The 14,851-nt window shown below is 45.8% G+C and overlaps 2 protein-coding genes across 2 annotated transcripts; both read left to right on the top strand.

The window, feature by feature from the left end:
• Positions 1-260: 260 nt before the first annotated feature.
• Positions 261-1,325, top strand: SERLADRAFT_443293 (uncharacterized protein; the record flags this gene model as incomplete). Its single annotated transcript, XM_007323908.1, has 2 exons — positions 261-407; positions 468-1,325. 2 exons carry the CDS (start codon positions 261-263, stop codon positions 1,323-1,325), a joined length of 1,005 nt encoding a protein of 334 aa, XP_007323970.1.
• An 8,142-nt stretch (positions 1,326-9,467) lies between these two features.
• On the top strand, positions 9,468-10,475 carry SERLADRAFT_443290 (uncharacterized protein; the record flags this gene model as incomplete). Its single annotated transcript, XM_007323907.1, has 1 exon — positions 9,468-10,475. The coding sequence occupies one exon, from the start codon at positions 9,468-9,470 to the stop codon at positions 10,473-10,475; it is 1,008 nt and encodes a 335-aa protein (XP_007323969.1).
• Between the last annotated feature and the right edge of the window lie 4,376 nt (positions 10,476-14,851).

The following is a 14,851-nucleotide window of genomic DNA, read 5'->3' as shown; positions in this document are numbered from 1 at the left end:
TTTCTCTTTCCTCTGACCAGGCCGGGCACTTGCCTCCGCCAGTCTGGAGAAGGGTTGACAGCTTAACAAGCGGACCACCCCCTGACAACCGTTCGGACCAGGGTTTATTACGTTTACATTTTATATACATTTTAATACTATAGTGTGGGTAGTCGGAGATTGAGATCCAATACTCAGCTGGGAAGAGGTTGATCCGCAGATAGCAAGCGGGGACCCCCAGTTACCTATTTTTTTACATTACACAAAGAGAACAAGTCGACATGTCGTCGCAACAAGATATGAATCAGCTACTGCATGCAATGCGTGTGCAGATAGCTGAGTTAACCTCGCAACTCGCCGAGATACAGGCCAACCACCCTGTAGCAACCCCCTCGGTAGAGAAAAAGTTCAATAAGAAAGTCGAAGTCGTCGCTGACCCTGGCGCCTTCGAAGGAGACCGAGCGTGATTCGCCGAATGGTGGATCAAGCTCCAGATTTGGGTCAAGGCAAACTGGGACGTGTTTGCCGACGATTTTGAGGTAGCCACTGCGGTGCTATCTCGCCTAAAAGGACCTGTGGCGGGTCGATACGCCCAAGTAAGACTCCAGGAATGCTACACCGCGGGTGTGTGGCCTACCTGGGACGATCTCAAGAAAGAGATCGAAAAATACTTCAAACCACAAGCTGAGCGAGACTGGGCGCGTCAGCAAATCCGTTCCTTCAAACAAGGAAACATGAGGACGGATGATTATGTCACCCGGTTCCTGGCCCTCTCCATCCAAGGAGGGTTAGGTAACGAACACGCAGTAGAACTGCTGGAACGCAATGTGAACCCTCGCATTGCAGAACAGTTCTATCTGCAGGATACAAGAAGTGACGACCTGGCTCTGGCAGCCGAGGAAGTCCGACGAGTCGGTAGGGCCATGGAGCTCTACGCTATGCACCAAGGTGGCGGGTCCACCAAACAAACCACCATACCCCAGAGGCGCCCTGGGTCATCAAACCAAAATTATAATCACTCTCGCGGGTTCAAGCCGTTCGGGCTGCAGCCAGGACAGGGTGCTCCCATGGATATCGGCGCGGTCCAAGGCGGACAAATGCGCAGATTCAAGGGCAGCTGTTACAACTGCGGCCAAGAGGGACACATGTCCCGAGATTGTAGAAACGGGGCGCAGGCCGCCCAACAAAAAAATAATCAAAGGCGCCAGGTGCGCCAATTAGAAAACGAAAAGCCGGACGATCGGCTCAACTCTTTGGCCGGTCGTTCTTACGACGAAATCCGGGCCTTCTTCTATGACCAACAGGTCAACGAAATGAAGGCTCAGGGAAAAGAATTCGGGGCTTAGGTCACTTGGGTGCCTTAGCTCCTGTTAAAAATGAAGTAAACCACAACAAAGTGGCCCCTGCTCCGGGGTGTTGCACGAGCAATAACGGAATGACGGGGATGGCTCCCCAATTTGTAAATAAATTTCTAAATTTGTTATCAGAAGTATGTACTTGTATGAAGAAATGTAACTGTAATATTTATGATACTACCGCTGCACCAGCGTCTCCCTTGGAGCGTGGCCCCGGCGAGACAAACACTAGGGTGCTTGATTCTGGTAAAACAAAAATAGAAAAACATGTATCGTTCAAAATTCCTTCTTCTTCTTCTTCTTTGGAGCCACCCTTTCCCGAAATCCCAAGGCGTGTGTTGATGCGCACGTATTTATTCCAAAAAGAGATCCGTTTAGACGTTGGCGTGGAAAACCTTGCCAGGGGCAAAGTACACTCAACGAGCGCACTGCTTGATTCAGGCGCTAACGGGATCTTCATAGATCAGGTCTGGGCGGAGCAAATTGGACTCCCCCTTGTAAAATTAGAAACATCTATTCCCGTCTATAACGTTGACGGTACGCTTAACGCAGGTGGCTGTATTACACACAAATGTTCTTTCGTGGTCGAATACCAAGGACACAGAGAACGAGTCACTGCCGAGGCTACCCAACTAGGGAAAATTAATTTAATCTTAGGCTGGACCTGGCTATTTAAACACAATCCTGAGATCAACTGGCAGACAGGGGTTGTCACATTGTCACGTTGTCCCCAGGAATGTGTAAACTTGGGTAAACCAAATCATGTCCGTCACAATGAGCGTCTCGAAAAGTTAAACGCTAGTCACGTTTACGAGCTCAGATCTTTAGAAAAGATCGACGATGACGATGATGAGGTAAAACCTGAGGAAGAGATTAAGAGGCTGGTACCTCCCGAGTACCACGACTTCTGGAAAGTCTTTTCGAAACACAAATCAGAGCGCTTCCCAGAGGCTAAACCTTGGGACCATGCTATAGATTTGAAAGACACCTTCAAACCAAAGAAGGGACATATGATACCGCTCTCTGCTCCCGAAAGAGACGAGGTATCTAGTTTCATAGACGAACAACTTAGGAAGGGTTACATCAGACCTTCCAAAAGTCCTATGACGTCCCCGGTGTTCTTCATTCCTAAAAAGGATGGTAAAAAGCGAATGATTATGGACTATCGTTACGTGAATGAGCACACGGTTAAAAATGCGTATCCACTGCCTTTGATTAGTCAGCTGGTGGACAAATTGGCTGGCGCCAAAATCCTGACAAAGATGGATCTCAGATGGGGGTACAATAACGTACGAATCAAGGAGGAAGATGCTTGGAAGGCCGCGTTCACGTGCCACCGAGGATCTTTCGAACCCCTTGTTATGTTCTTTGGGTTGACCAATTCACCGGCGACCTTTCAGAGCATGATGAATGAGATCTTTGCGGATATGGAAAACTGTGTCGTCATTTACATTGACGATTTATTAATATTTACAAAGTCGGACGATGAGGCTGAGCATGACAGGATCGTGCAAGAAGTCCTTCGACGCTTACAGGAACGGGACCTATTCGTTAAACCCGAAAAATGTAATTTTAAAGTGAAGGAAGTAGACTTCCTTGGTATGATCATAGGCCAGAACGGAATCAGGATGAACCCTGAGAAAGTTCAAGCTATTTTGGAATGGCCAGAACCTACTCGCGTCAAAGGGGTTAGAGCTTTCCTAGGCTTAGGCAATTTCTACCGAAGGTTTATTGAAAACTTCGCAAAAATCACGAGACCGTTGAACGATCTCACCAAAAAGGACCTTGTTTGGCATTGGGGCGCCAAAGAACAGGAAGCTTTTGATAAGCTTAAACAGGCATTTACAACAGCGCCCATATTGGCATTCCCAGAATTAGACAAAGAGTTTCGGCTAGAAACCGACTCTTCTGACTTCGCCACTGGGGCTGTTCTATCAGTCAAATGTCCTGATGATCTTTGGAGGCCTTGCGCCTATTTATCGCATAGTTTGTCGCCTACAGAGCGCAACTATCAAATATACGACAAGGAGATGCTGGCCATCATTAGAGCTTTAGAGCACTGGCGGCACTACTTAGAAGGTGCTAGGCACCAATTCGAAATTTGGACCGATCATAAGAACCTAGAGTACTTCATGACGGCCCGAGACCTGAACCGGAGACAGGCCCGCTACGCGGTGTACTTATCAAGGTTCAATTATAAATTAATTCATAAGCCTGGAAGCTCGATGGGGAAAGCGGATGCTTTGTCTAGAAGAGAGGATCATGCCAACGGCATTGAAGATGACAACAAAGGTGTCACCCTGATAGATCAATCAAGGGTTGCCAATGTTAGAATCGGGCAAGATTCCGCTCTCCTAGAAGTCTTCAGGAAAGACATCTCCCCAGAAGAAAAGGCGCGCCTTGACGGCAATGAAAACTATTTATGGAAAGACGGGCTCTTTCATTTTAAAAACAAAATCTATGTGCCTGAGTCCACAAGGATCAAGGCAATAGATAGACATCATGACACTCCAGTGGCTGGGCACCCTGGATGGCAACGAACGATGGAGTTGATCTCCAGAAACTACATGTGGCCGGGCATGGTCAAAGACATACAGGAATACGTAAAATCCTGTCTGAGATGCGCCATGGCCAAGAATTCCCATCTACCGCCGGCCGGTAAACTCATGCCGAACCCGATACCAGCTGGCCCCTGGCAGGATATATCGGTAGACTTCACGACGGATCTGCCCGAGTCAAACGGGTACGATTCAGTAATGGTGGTAGTAGACCGCTTCTCCAAAGAAGTGGTATTCATACCCACCAACAAAACCATCACCGCCGCCGGTACGGCAGATTTATTTAAAGATTTCGTATGGTCAATCCATGGGTTACCAGAAACGGTAATCTCCGATAGAGGACCGCAATTCACTAGCGAATTTACGAAAGAATTATGTCGGATGCTGGGCATCAAACCTAAACTATCCACGGCGTTCCATCCGCAAACCGATGGACAAACGGAGAGACTTAACCAGGAGTTAAAACAGTATCTCCGTATATTTATTAATGACAGACAGACGGATTGGGCCAAGTGGCTAAAAATAGCCCAGTTCTCATATAATATTAAACAGTCGTCGGCTACAGGCAAGGCACCATTCGAGGTTACTAGATCGTACCTCCCCAGAATGGGTGTAGAACCTGGCAAGAGCAAAAACGAGGCTGCTGAGAACATGGCAAAAGACATGAAGTCTGTCTTGGACGAAACGCGCAAGGCGCTATTTAGAACTGCAGAGCAGATGAAAGACAGGGCAGAGCGTAGACGCTCTAAGGCCCCTGACTACAAGGTCGGCGACCTGGTCTGGTTAGATACCGACCACTTAAAATTAAAAGACCGGCAGTCTAGAAAACTGACCGAAAAGTGGATTGGCCCTTACCGGATTAAGGAAGTCAAGCCTAATGCGGTGGAGCTGGAACTCCCAAAACGAATGAGGGTGGTACCCACGGTTAACATTAGCCGTGTGAAACCCTACAAGGGACCGCTGCCGGGACAGCGCGTAGACCGGCCCGGTCCGGTAGTAGTCACCCAGGAAGGTGAAGAAGAGTTTGAAGTCGAACGGGTGGTAGATGCACGCTTGAAGCGTGGAAAATTAGAGTTCCTGGTCCTATGGAAGGGCTACGGAGACGAGGACAGAACGTGGGAACCAGAATCCCATCTGGAAAACTCCCGCGACGCTGTTCGCGAATTTTATTCTAGGAATCCCTCAGCTCCCAGGAAGCTTAGAGGCATGGATTCAAACCTTTTTAATTCCCTCTTTCAACCTATGCCCGAAAATTTTACCACTACCTCCGGAATTTGGTCTCGCCTGGAAGTCGAGCCTTAGAAGGGGGGTAGTGTTACGATAACACAATTTCCGGACATCTCCTTTCCTTTTATCCTCCGCTTTAACTTTATACTTTAAGTGCCACGCGGCATTTCCCTTTCTCGCGCCGCGTTGCCTTTCTTTTACTTTTAGACTTAACTCTCTCACGCAGTGGAGCTGGCCATACGGGCTAGGCCCTATGACATCATCAGCCACTGCCTTCATCAACTGTATAGTACACATGTACAAACAAACCTGTAGTAGTATATATACCCCAATAGATCCAGGAGACTCCTCAGCGAGTCCTCCTGTTGTATACCAACTAACTCACTGCAGCCCAAGGGGTACCCACTCCCCGTCTTCCACTACCTTTATAGTGTGTTCCTGTGTGCGCCAGAGTAACTAACTCTTGGTTGTTACACCAGGGTGCTCAGGTTCACACAGACCATGCATCATACACTTTGTGACTGTTGAATATAACTTTGGTTGTGTGACAGGATCAGGAATTTGAGCAGAGACAACAGAGTCAACCTGGGAGGCATCACAGATTTTATCTTGATCTTCCAAGGACATGAGAAGATGCATGTGTGGCAAACCCCGCTTTTGGTATTCCACAGTGTAAACAGATCCCAAAGTCTGTCCAAAGATCCCATCTTTGACTTCCTTCAACAGTGCCTTCTTTTTCTGATAGAAGACACGTGCAACAATGTCAGAACGGTCTGTTTTCTTGTAGGCATATCGGGGTCATTATCTACTTCACTGGCATTGTTGTATTCCAGCAAAGCCTCTTGAATTTCAGGCCAGTTGGTGTTTGCTGTTATTGTAAGGAAAATATTGGGTTTACGGCAGTGGAGACATATAGCCATAGAGTCCTGGAAGAACTGGTACATGTGCCATGTACTACCAGAATGAGAAGATGGTAGGACAATGTTCTGGCCCTGTTGACCCAAATCCATTTCCCCATCATTTCAATCCATAGCATCTTTAACGCCTTGGTAAAGATCTGCCCTTATGCCTTTTTTATGATGACGGACCCACTTCAATTCACTTTTTTCTGTGGAAGCCCATGCATCAACACAATACTCCTGAAGTAGCTTTCCACCATATAAGAGATTAGATTGATTGGTTCTTCGGGGATGGAGACGGTATGCATAATAACACCACTGGGAGACATATTCACTGCGTATATTTCCATCAGCATTTTGAATGGACCGTATTGTCCTATGCCACCCTTGTTCTCGAAAGGGAAATAGGAGGACATAATGCAGAGGTGAATAAAGGGGGTGCAAATGGCTGATATGCTTGAGACCACCACCATGATCAAATTGCTTCAGCCGCAAAACAATATCACGGTGCTCATCAACATCTTGTTCTCCATCTCCAGGGATAACAGCAGCAACTTCATCTGCAGTAGGAGGATTATAACGATGTTGGTCCAGAGTTTGATCAAGAGCTATATGGGCTGTTATGTTGGCACGTTCTGCTTCAGGCTTTTCCATGATGATCTGATAAGCTTGCTTGTACAAAGGGATGAATGAATTGAATTGCTCCAGGGTATCCTGGATCTCCAGCATGGTTGCTGGTGTAGTGCCATGCCCCCAATTATTCTCATTACATAAAAAAAAAGGGTGGTCTGTGGGTCGTGAATGTAAAGCTGGCCAAAAGAGGGAGTTTCACCTTCAGGTGGATGGAATGTGCTGATGCTATGATGAAGGCCTCCATGGATACGGAAACTATAAGGTCCTGCAGCACTTGTGACAGCATGGTCTATCTTGACACCCAAAGATGTAAATGCAAAGGCATTGTTGTATGAGCAAACTTTGTCGTGGAATTCACATGCAGTAATGTCAACCCCACGGAACAGATGGCATAGTGCAGCAGGTGCTTCCTGGAAAGGATCCAGCCTAACTTGACCTTGAAGGCAGCACACACCAAATTTTGGATGGATCCTGGAGGAACTTGTGAGTCTCTCGGTATCCCAGTGTAACACTCCACAATTATGGCACTCTACTTCTATGTTGCATAAAGTATGGCAGTAAAGAGGCTCTACATATGGTTGTTGGGCCTCCTGGCGTATTACCTATGCTTGGCGGCAGTTGGTAATATTTTGTTTGTTTGCAAGTTGTTGAGGCCTTGGCATCCTTGGTGCATTTCTGGCAGCTACCGGTTCATTTAAGTCCTCGCCTCGGTCTACAGCATCCCTGGCATCCCTGTGAGCCTGATCTGCTAGCTCATCTTTCCTCCTTTCAAGCTCTTCTTGAGCAGCTCTTTAAATTCTAATGAGTTGCTGAGCTTGTAGCTCTTCATAATGCAGATCAGCATGCTGAGAATGCTGCTGTACCTGTAGTCTAATTACCTCCTGACACTCAATTTCTCTTTCCTGGTGATCCTCAGCCAACTGCTGTTCCTGCCTTTGGAGCTGTATTGCTTCCTGGTGTTGAATCATCTGATCCTCTGCCTGCTCCTGCCTCCGTAGTCTATTACACCGTTGATTACCCCGTTCTGCATGTTGGTTTTGAAACCCATCTAATAGCCTTTTATTGTAGTCAACACTATGGGTAGCAAGCAACTGGTTACCCTGCTGCATTTGAAAAGGGGGCTGCAATTGAGGGTATGGAGGTACAGCTAATGGCTGTGGCATGTGATTATCATGCAAAGGTCCTCCAAAATTTGGTTGCACAATATTGATATTTCTCAAATCTCTACAATCCAAGAGGTGCTCCCACCGCACACTTGGTGATGTCATCTGTTGATGACGTTGTATACGATCTCTATCGCGATGTTCACCACGTTCGTTCAGGTGTCTGTGGAATATGTCTACAAATCACATCAATATATGGTTAATGACACATTAACAATACTACACATACTGCATATTTGAATTGCTCATATTCATATTTATGTATTTGCTATATTCACTGATTTGTTGATAATTTGGGCTTCTGTAATCAATGTGTCAGTTTCAATTGAATCAACACCATAAACTGTTATAAACTCACATTGTGTAAGCTGTGTTTTTATGTGTGGGGAAGGGTCTTTGATTTTATTTTTATGCACATCACAGTGTGGTCAATAATGGCTGTTAATTTTTGTAATGCAAAATGTGCAAATTCTCGACAACAATTTGTTTTGTGTGTAGGGCCAGACCACTTCCCCACATAGTAGAAAAAGAGGTTTGTTTGATTGAGTTGTGTCATGTCGTGCCACAGGCATGAGTTTTGGTGTCCACTATATCGTGTTTTGTAGTAAAAACGATTAAGTGCGAGAATTTTCAACATGGCTATGATTTTCACTACAAATTGTTGAATGTTCTTATAAGCGTAAGAATTCTTCAGTGTGGCTACAATTTTCACTGTGTTCACTACTACTGCTGCTCCTGTGTTGCCACAAAAACCACGCGAGCAAAACTAAGCGAAATAACCGATGCAATGTGGCTTGCACGCAGCATTTGGGACCACTGTCCCCTTCATTATAGATTTTAGCTACAAGTCTCTCATGCAGTGGAGCTGGTCACACGGGCTGCACCCTCTGACATCATCAAGCCACTGCTTTTATCAACTGTACAGTATATAAGTACAAACACTCTGTATTAGTATAAATACCCCAATAGATCAAGGAGACTCCTCAGCGAGTCCTCCTGTTGAATACCAACTAACTCACTGCAGCCTAAGGGGTAACCACTCCCTCATCACTACCCTTATAGTGTGTCTTAGTGTGCGCCAGAGTAACTAACTCTTGGGTGTTACATTAGGACTCGCTCTCTTCTACTCTCTTGCACATTGTGCAAACCCAGACCCAGGGTTAAGGGGATAGTGTTATTGTTTGGGAATTTCCCGCATAGCAGATAGGTGCGCTCCTAGCGACGGCCTTGTAGTGCTTTGGGAGAAGAGGCAACTCCTTGATATGTGGCCCCCAGCATGAAGGGGAGTACTTAGCTCAGCAGTTGGTGTGAAACCACTGTTGATTAGAAATTTACATATGAATCTTCTCTTTCTCTTTCCTCTGACCAGGCCAGGCACTTGCCTCCGCCAGTCTGGAGAAGGGCTGACAGCTTAACAAGCAGGCCACCCCCTGACAACCGTTCGGACCAGGGTTTATTACGAATACTTTTTATATACACTTTCAAATACTATAGTGTGGGTAGTCGGAGATTGAGATCCGATACTCAGCTGGGAAGAGGTAGATCCGCAGATAGCAAGCGGGGACCCCCAGTTACCTTTTTTTTACGTTACAAAGAGAACAAGTCAATATGTCATTACAATGTCAAACAGATGTCAACGCTCTGTTGCACAACATGCGTGCACAGATCTTGGCGTTAACAACACAACTCACCGAGCTACAGGCAGCCCCTCCTGCAGCAGCACCCTCGGTAGAGAAAAAGTTTAACAAGAAAGTCAAAATCGTCGCTGACCCCGGCGCTTTCAAAGGAGATCGGGCTCGATTTTCTGAATGGTGGATTAAGCTCCAGATTTGGATAAAGGCAAACTGGGATGCATTCGCCAATGACTTTGAGGTAGCAACAGCAGTACTATCTCGACTAAAAGGACCTGTGGCGGGTCAATATGCCCAAGTTAGATTACAGGAGTGCTACACTGTGGGTGTGTGGCCTGCCTGGGACGATCTCAAAGTAGAGATCAAAAAATATTTTAAACCACAGGCTGAGCATGACTGGGCTCGCCAACAAATCTGTTCCTTCAAACAAGGAAATATGAGGATAGACAATTACATAACCCGGTTCCTGGCCCTCTCCATCCAAGGGGGTTTAGGTAATGAACATGTAATAGAGTTACTGGAACGCAATGTGAACCCCCACATTGCAGAACAACTCTACCTGCAAGATATGAGGCAGGACAAACTCTCAGATGCAGCAGAAGAGATTCGAAAAATAGGTAGGGCCATAGAGCTCTACAAAATGCATCAAGGTGGTGGGACCACCACCAAAAACAACTATTCCCAGAGGAGCCCTGGGTCATCAAACCAAAATAAAAACCACTCTCACGGGTTCCAACCATTCGGGTTGCAACCAGGGCAGGGTGCTTTTATAGATATTGGCGTGGTCCAGGGCGGACAGAGGTGCGGATTCAACTGCTACAACTGTGGGCAGGAGGGGCACATAGCCAGAAAGTGTCCAAACAGAGTACAGGCCGCTCACCAAAAAAATAACCAAGGGCACCAGGCGCGCCAATTAGAAACCGAGAAACCGGAAGATCGGCTCAGTACTCCGGCCAGTTGTTCTTACGACAAAATCCGGGCGTTCTTTTACAACCAGCAGATTGCTGAAATGAAGGCCCAGGGAAAATAATTCGGAGCGTAGGTCACTTGGGTGCCTTCACTCCCCGAAACAATGAAGTAAACCACAACAAGATGGCCCCTGATCCGGGGTGTTGCACGAGCAATAACGGAAAGAAGGGGGTGGCTCCCCAATTTGTAAATAGATTCTAGAATTTGTTATCTGAAGTATGTACTTGTATGCAACGCTGTGACTGTGGATTTGCCTTGGACCCTCCGGACGATATAGCTGCTTTGAGCGCTGATTCTGTGGGTCAAGACAATGAAAGAGTTAACACTGACAATACTTACAATACCACCGCTGTACCAGCGTCTCCTTTGGAGCGTGGCCCCGGCAAGACAAACACTAGGGTGATTGATTCTTGTAAAACTAAAAATAAAAATATAGTAGATTCTTCTTCTTCGGAGCCACTTCCCAATGAAATCCCAAGGCGTGTGTTGATGTGCACGTATTTATTCCAAAAGGAGATCCGTTTAGACGTTGGTGTGGAAAACCTTGCCCAGGGCATAGTACACCCAACCAGCGCACTGCTTGATTCAGGCGCTAACAGAATCTTCATAGATCAGGTCTGGGCGGAGCAAATTGGACTTCCCCTTGTAAAATTATATGTATCTATTCCCATCTATAACATTGACAGTACACTTAATGTGGGTGGCTGTATCACACACAAATGTTCTTTTGTTGTCGAGTACCAAGGACACCAAGAACGAGTCACCGCCGAAGCTACCCAACTAGGGAAGATTAATTTAATCTTAGGCTGGACCTGGCTATTTAAACACAATCCTGAGATTGACTGGCAGACAGGGGTTGTCACATTGTCACATTGCCCTCAGGAATGTGTAAACTTGGGTAAGCCAAATCACGTCTGTCACAATGAGCGTCTTGAAAAAATAAACGCTGGTCGCATTTACGAGCTCAGATCTTTAGAAAAGATCGACGATGACGATGATGAAGTAAAACCCGAAGAAGAGATTAAGAGGCTGGTACCTCCCGAGTATCATGACTTCTGGAAAGTCTTTTCTAAACATAAGTCAGAGCGCTTCCCAGAGGCTAAGCCTTGGGACCATGCTATAGATTTGAACGACACCTTCAAACCAAGGAAAGGACACATGATACCGCTCTCTGCTCCAGAAAGAGAAGAGGTATCAAGTTTCATAGACGAACAGCTTAGGAAGGGTTACATCAGACCTTCCAAAAGCCCTATGACATCCCCGGTGTTCTTCATTCCTAAAAAGGATGGTAAGAAGCGCATGATTATGGACTATCATTACGTGAATGAGCACACGGTTAAAAATGTGTATCCGCTGCCCTTGATCAGTCAGCTAGTAGACAAGTTGGCTGGTGCCAAGATCTTGACAAAAATGGATCTCAGATGGGGGTACAATAATGTACAGCTGCATTCACGTGCCACCGAGGATCCTTTGAGCCCCTTGTTATGTTCTTTGGGTTGACCAATTCACCGGCGACCTTCCAGAGCATGATGAATAAGATTTTTGCGGATATGGAAAACTGTGTCGTCATCTACATTGACAATCTGTTAATATTTACGAAGTAGGACAATGAGGCTGAGCATGACAGGATCGTGCAAAAAGTCCTTTGACGCTTACAGGAACGGGACCTATTCGTCAAACTCAAAAAATGTAATTTTAAAGTGAAGGAAGTAGACTTCCTCGGTATGATAATTGATCAGAACAGAATCAGGATGGATCCTGAGAAAGTTCAAGCTATCTTGGACTGGCCAAAACCTACTCGCGTCAAAGGAGTTAGGGCCTTCATTGGCTTAGGTAACTTCTACCGAAGATTTATTGAAAACTTCGCAAAAATCACGAGACCGTTGAACGATCTCACTAAAAAGGACATTGTTTGGCATTGGGGCACCAAGGAACAAAAAGCTTTTGATAAGCTTAAACAGGCATTTACAACAGCGCCCATATTAGCATTTCCAGAATTAGACAAGGAGTTCCGGCTAGAAACCGACTCTTCTGATTTTGCTACTGGGGCTGTTCTGTCAATTAAATGCCCTGACGATCTTTGGAGGCCTTGTGCCTATTTATCACATAGTTTGTCGCCTACAGAGCGCAACTATCAAATTTACAACAAAGAGATGCTAGCCACCATTAGAGCTTTAGAGCACTGGCGGCACTACTTAGAAGGTGCTAGGCACCAATTCAAAACTTGGACTGATCATAAGAACCTGGAGTACTTTATGACAGCCTGAGACCTAAACCGAAGACAGGCCCGCTACGCAATGTACTTGTCAAGGTTTAATTATAAATTAATTCATAAGCCTGGAAGCTCTATGGGGAAAGCAGACACTTTATCCAGAAGAGAGGATCATGCCAACGGCATTGAAGATGATAACAAAGGTGTTACCTTGATAGATCAATCAAGGGTTGCCAATGTTAGAATAGGACAAGATTCCGATCTCCTGGAAGTCTTCAGGAAAGATATCTCCTCAGAAGAGAAGGCACGCCTTGATGGCAATGAAAACTATTTATGGAAAGACGGGCTCTTTCATTTTAAGGACAAAATCTGTGTGCCTGAATCTGTAAGGATTAAGGCAATAGATAGACATCATGACACTCCAGTGGCTGGGCACCCTGGGTGGCAACGAACGATGGAGTTGATCTCCAGAAACTACATGTGGCCTGGCATGGTCAAAAATGTACAGGAATATGTAAAATCCTGTCTGAGATGCGCCATGGCAAAGAATTCTCATCAGCTGCCAGCCGGTAAACTTATGCCAAATCTGATACCAGCTGGTCCTTGGCAGGATATATCAGTTAATTTCACGACGGATCTGCCCGAGTCAAATGGGTATGATTCAGTAATGGTGGTAGTCGATCGCTTCTCCAAAGAAGTAGTATTCATACCTACCAATAAAACCATTACCGCCGCCGGTACAGCAGATTTATTTAAAGACTTTGTATGGTCTATCCATGGATTACCAGAAACGGTTATCTCCGATAGAAGACCACAATTTGCTAGCGAATTTACGAAAGAACTATGTCGGATGCTGGGCATCAAACATAAGTTATCAACGGTGTTCTATCCGCAGACTGATGGACAAACGGAGAGACTCAACCAGGAATTGAAGCAGTACCTTCGGATATTTATTAATGATAGGCAGACAGATTGGGCCAAGTGGCTAAAAATAGCCCAGTTCTCTTATAATATCAAACAGTCATTGGCTACAGGAAAAGCACCATTTGAGGTCACTAGATCATACCTCCCTAGAATGGGTGTAGAACCTGGCAAGAGCAAAAACGAGGCTGCTGGGAACATGGCCGAGGACATGAAATCTGTCTTGGACGAAACGCGCAAGGTGCTATTTAAAACTGCAGAGCAGATGAAAGACAGGGCGGAGCGTAGACGTTCTAAGGCCCCTGACTACAAGGTCGGCAATCTGGTCTGGTTAGATACCGACCACTTAAAGTTAAAAGATTGGCAGTCTAGAAAACTGACCAAAAAGTGGATTAGCCCTTACCAAATTAAGGAAGTCAAACCCATTGCAGTGGAGCTAGAACTCCCAAAACGAATGAGGGTAGTACCCACGGTCAATATTAGCCGTGTGAAACGCTACAAAGGGCCGCTGCCGGGACAGCGCATAGACCGGCCCGGACCGGACCGGTTATAGTCACCCAGGAAGGTGAAGAAGAATTTGAAGTTGAACGGGTGGTGGATGCATGCTTGAAGCGTGGAAATTTAGAATTCCTAGTCCTATGGGAGATCAGGACAGAATGTGGGAACCAGAAGCCCATCTGGACAATTCCTGCAACGCTGTTTGCAAATTTTATTCTAAGAATCCCTTGGCTCCTAGGAAGCTTAGAGGCATGGATTCAAAACTTTTTAATTCCCTTTTTCAACCTATGCCCAAAAATTCAACTACTACCTCCGGTATTTGGTCTCGCCTGGAAGTCAAGCCTTAGAGGGGGGGTAGTGTTACGATAACACATTTTTGGACCTTTAAATTTTATTCTCCCCTTTAACCTTTTACTATAGTTTTCACACACGGTGCCATGCGGCACTTTCCCTTTTGTTCAAACTCCTCTTTCTCACGCCGCATTGCCTTTCTTCTTATTTTAGCTACACATCTCTCATGCAGTGGAGTTGGTCACACGGGCTGCGCCCTCTGACATCATCAAGCCACTGCTTTTATCAACTGTACAGTATATAAGTACAAACACTCTGTATTAGTATAAATACCCCAATAGATCAAGGAGACTCCTCAGCGAGTCCTCCTGTTGTATACCAACCAACTCACTGCAGCCTAAGGGGTAACCACTCCCTCATCACTACCTTTATAGTGTGTCTTAGTGTGCGCCAGAGTAACTAACTCTTGGTTGTTACAAGTAAGACCTCATATAGAAACTTGATTTTTTTCTTTT

Source organism: Serpula lacrymans (assembly GCF_000218685.1).
Source record: "Serpula lacrymans var. lacrymans S7.9 unplaced genomic scaffold SERLAscaffold_17, whole genome shotgun sequence".
In the NCBI taxonomy this organism is placed as follows: domain Eukaryota; kingdom Fungi; phylum Basidiomycota; class Agaricomycetes; order Boletales; family Serpulaceae; genus Serpula; species Serpula lacrymans.
The sequence above is the reverse complement of the archived record's forward strand: the minus strand, read 5'-3'. Positions and strand labels throughout refer to the sequence as shown.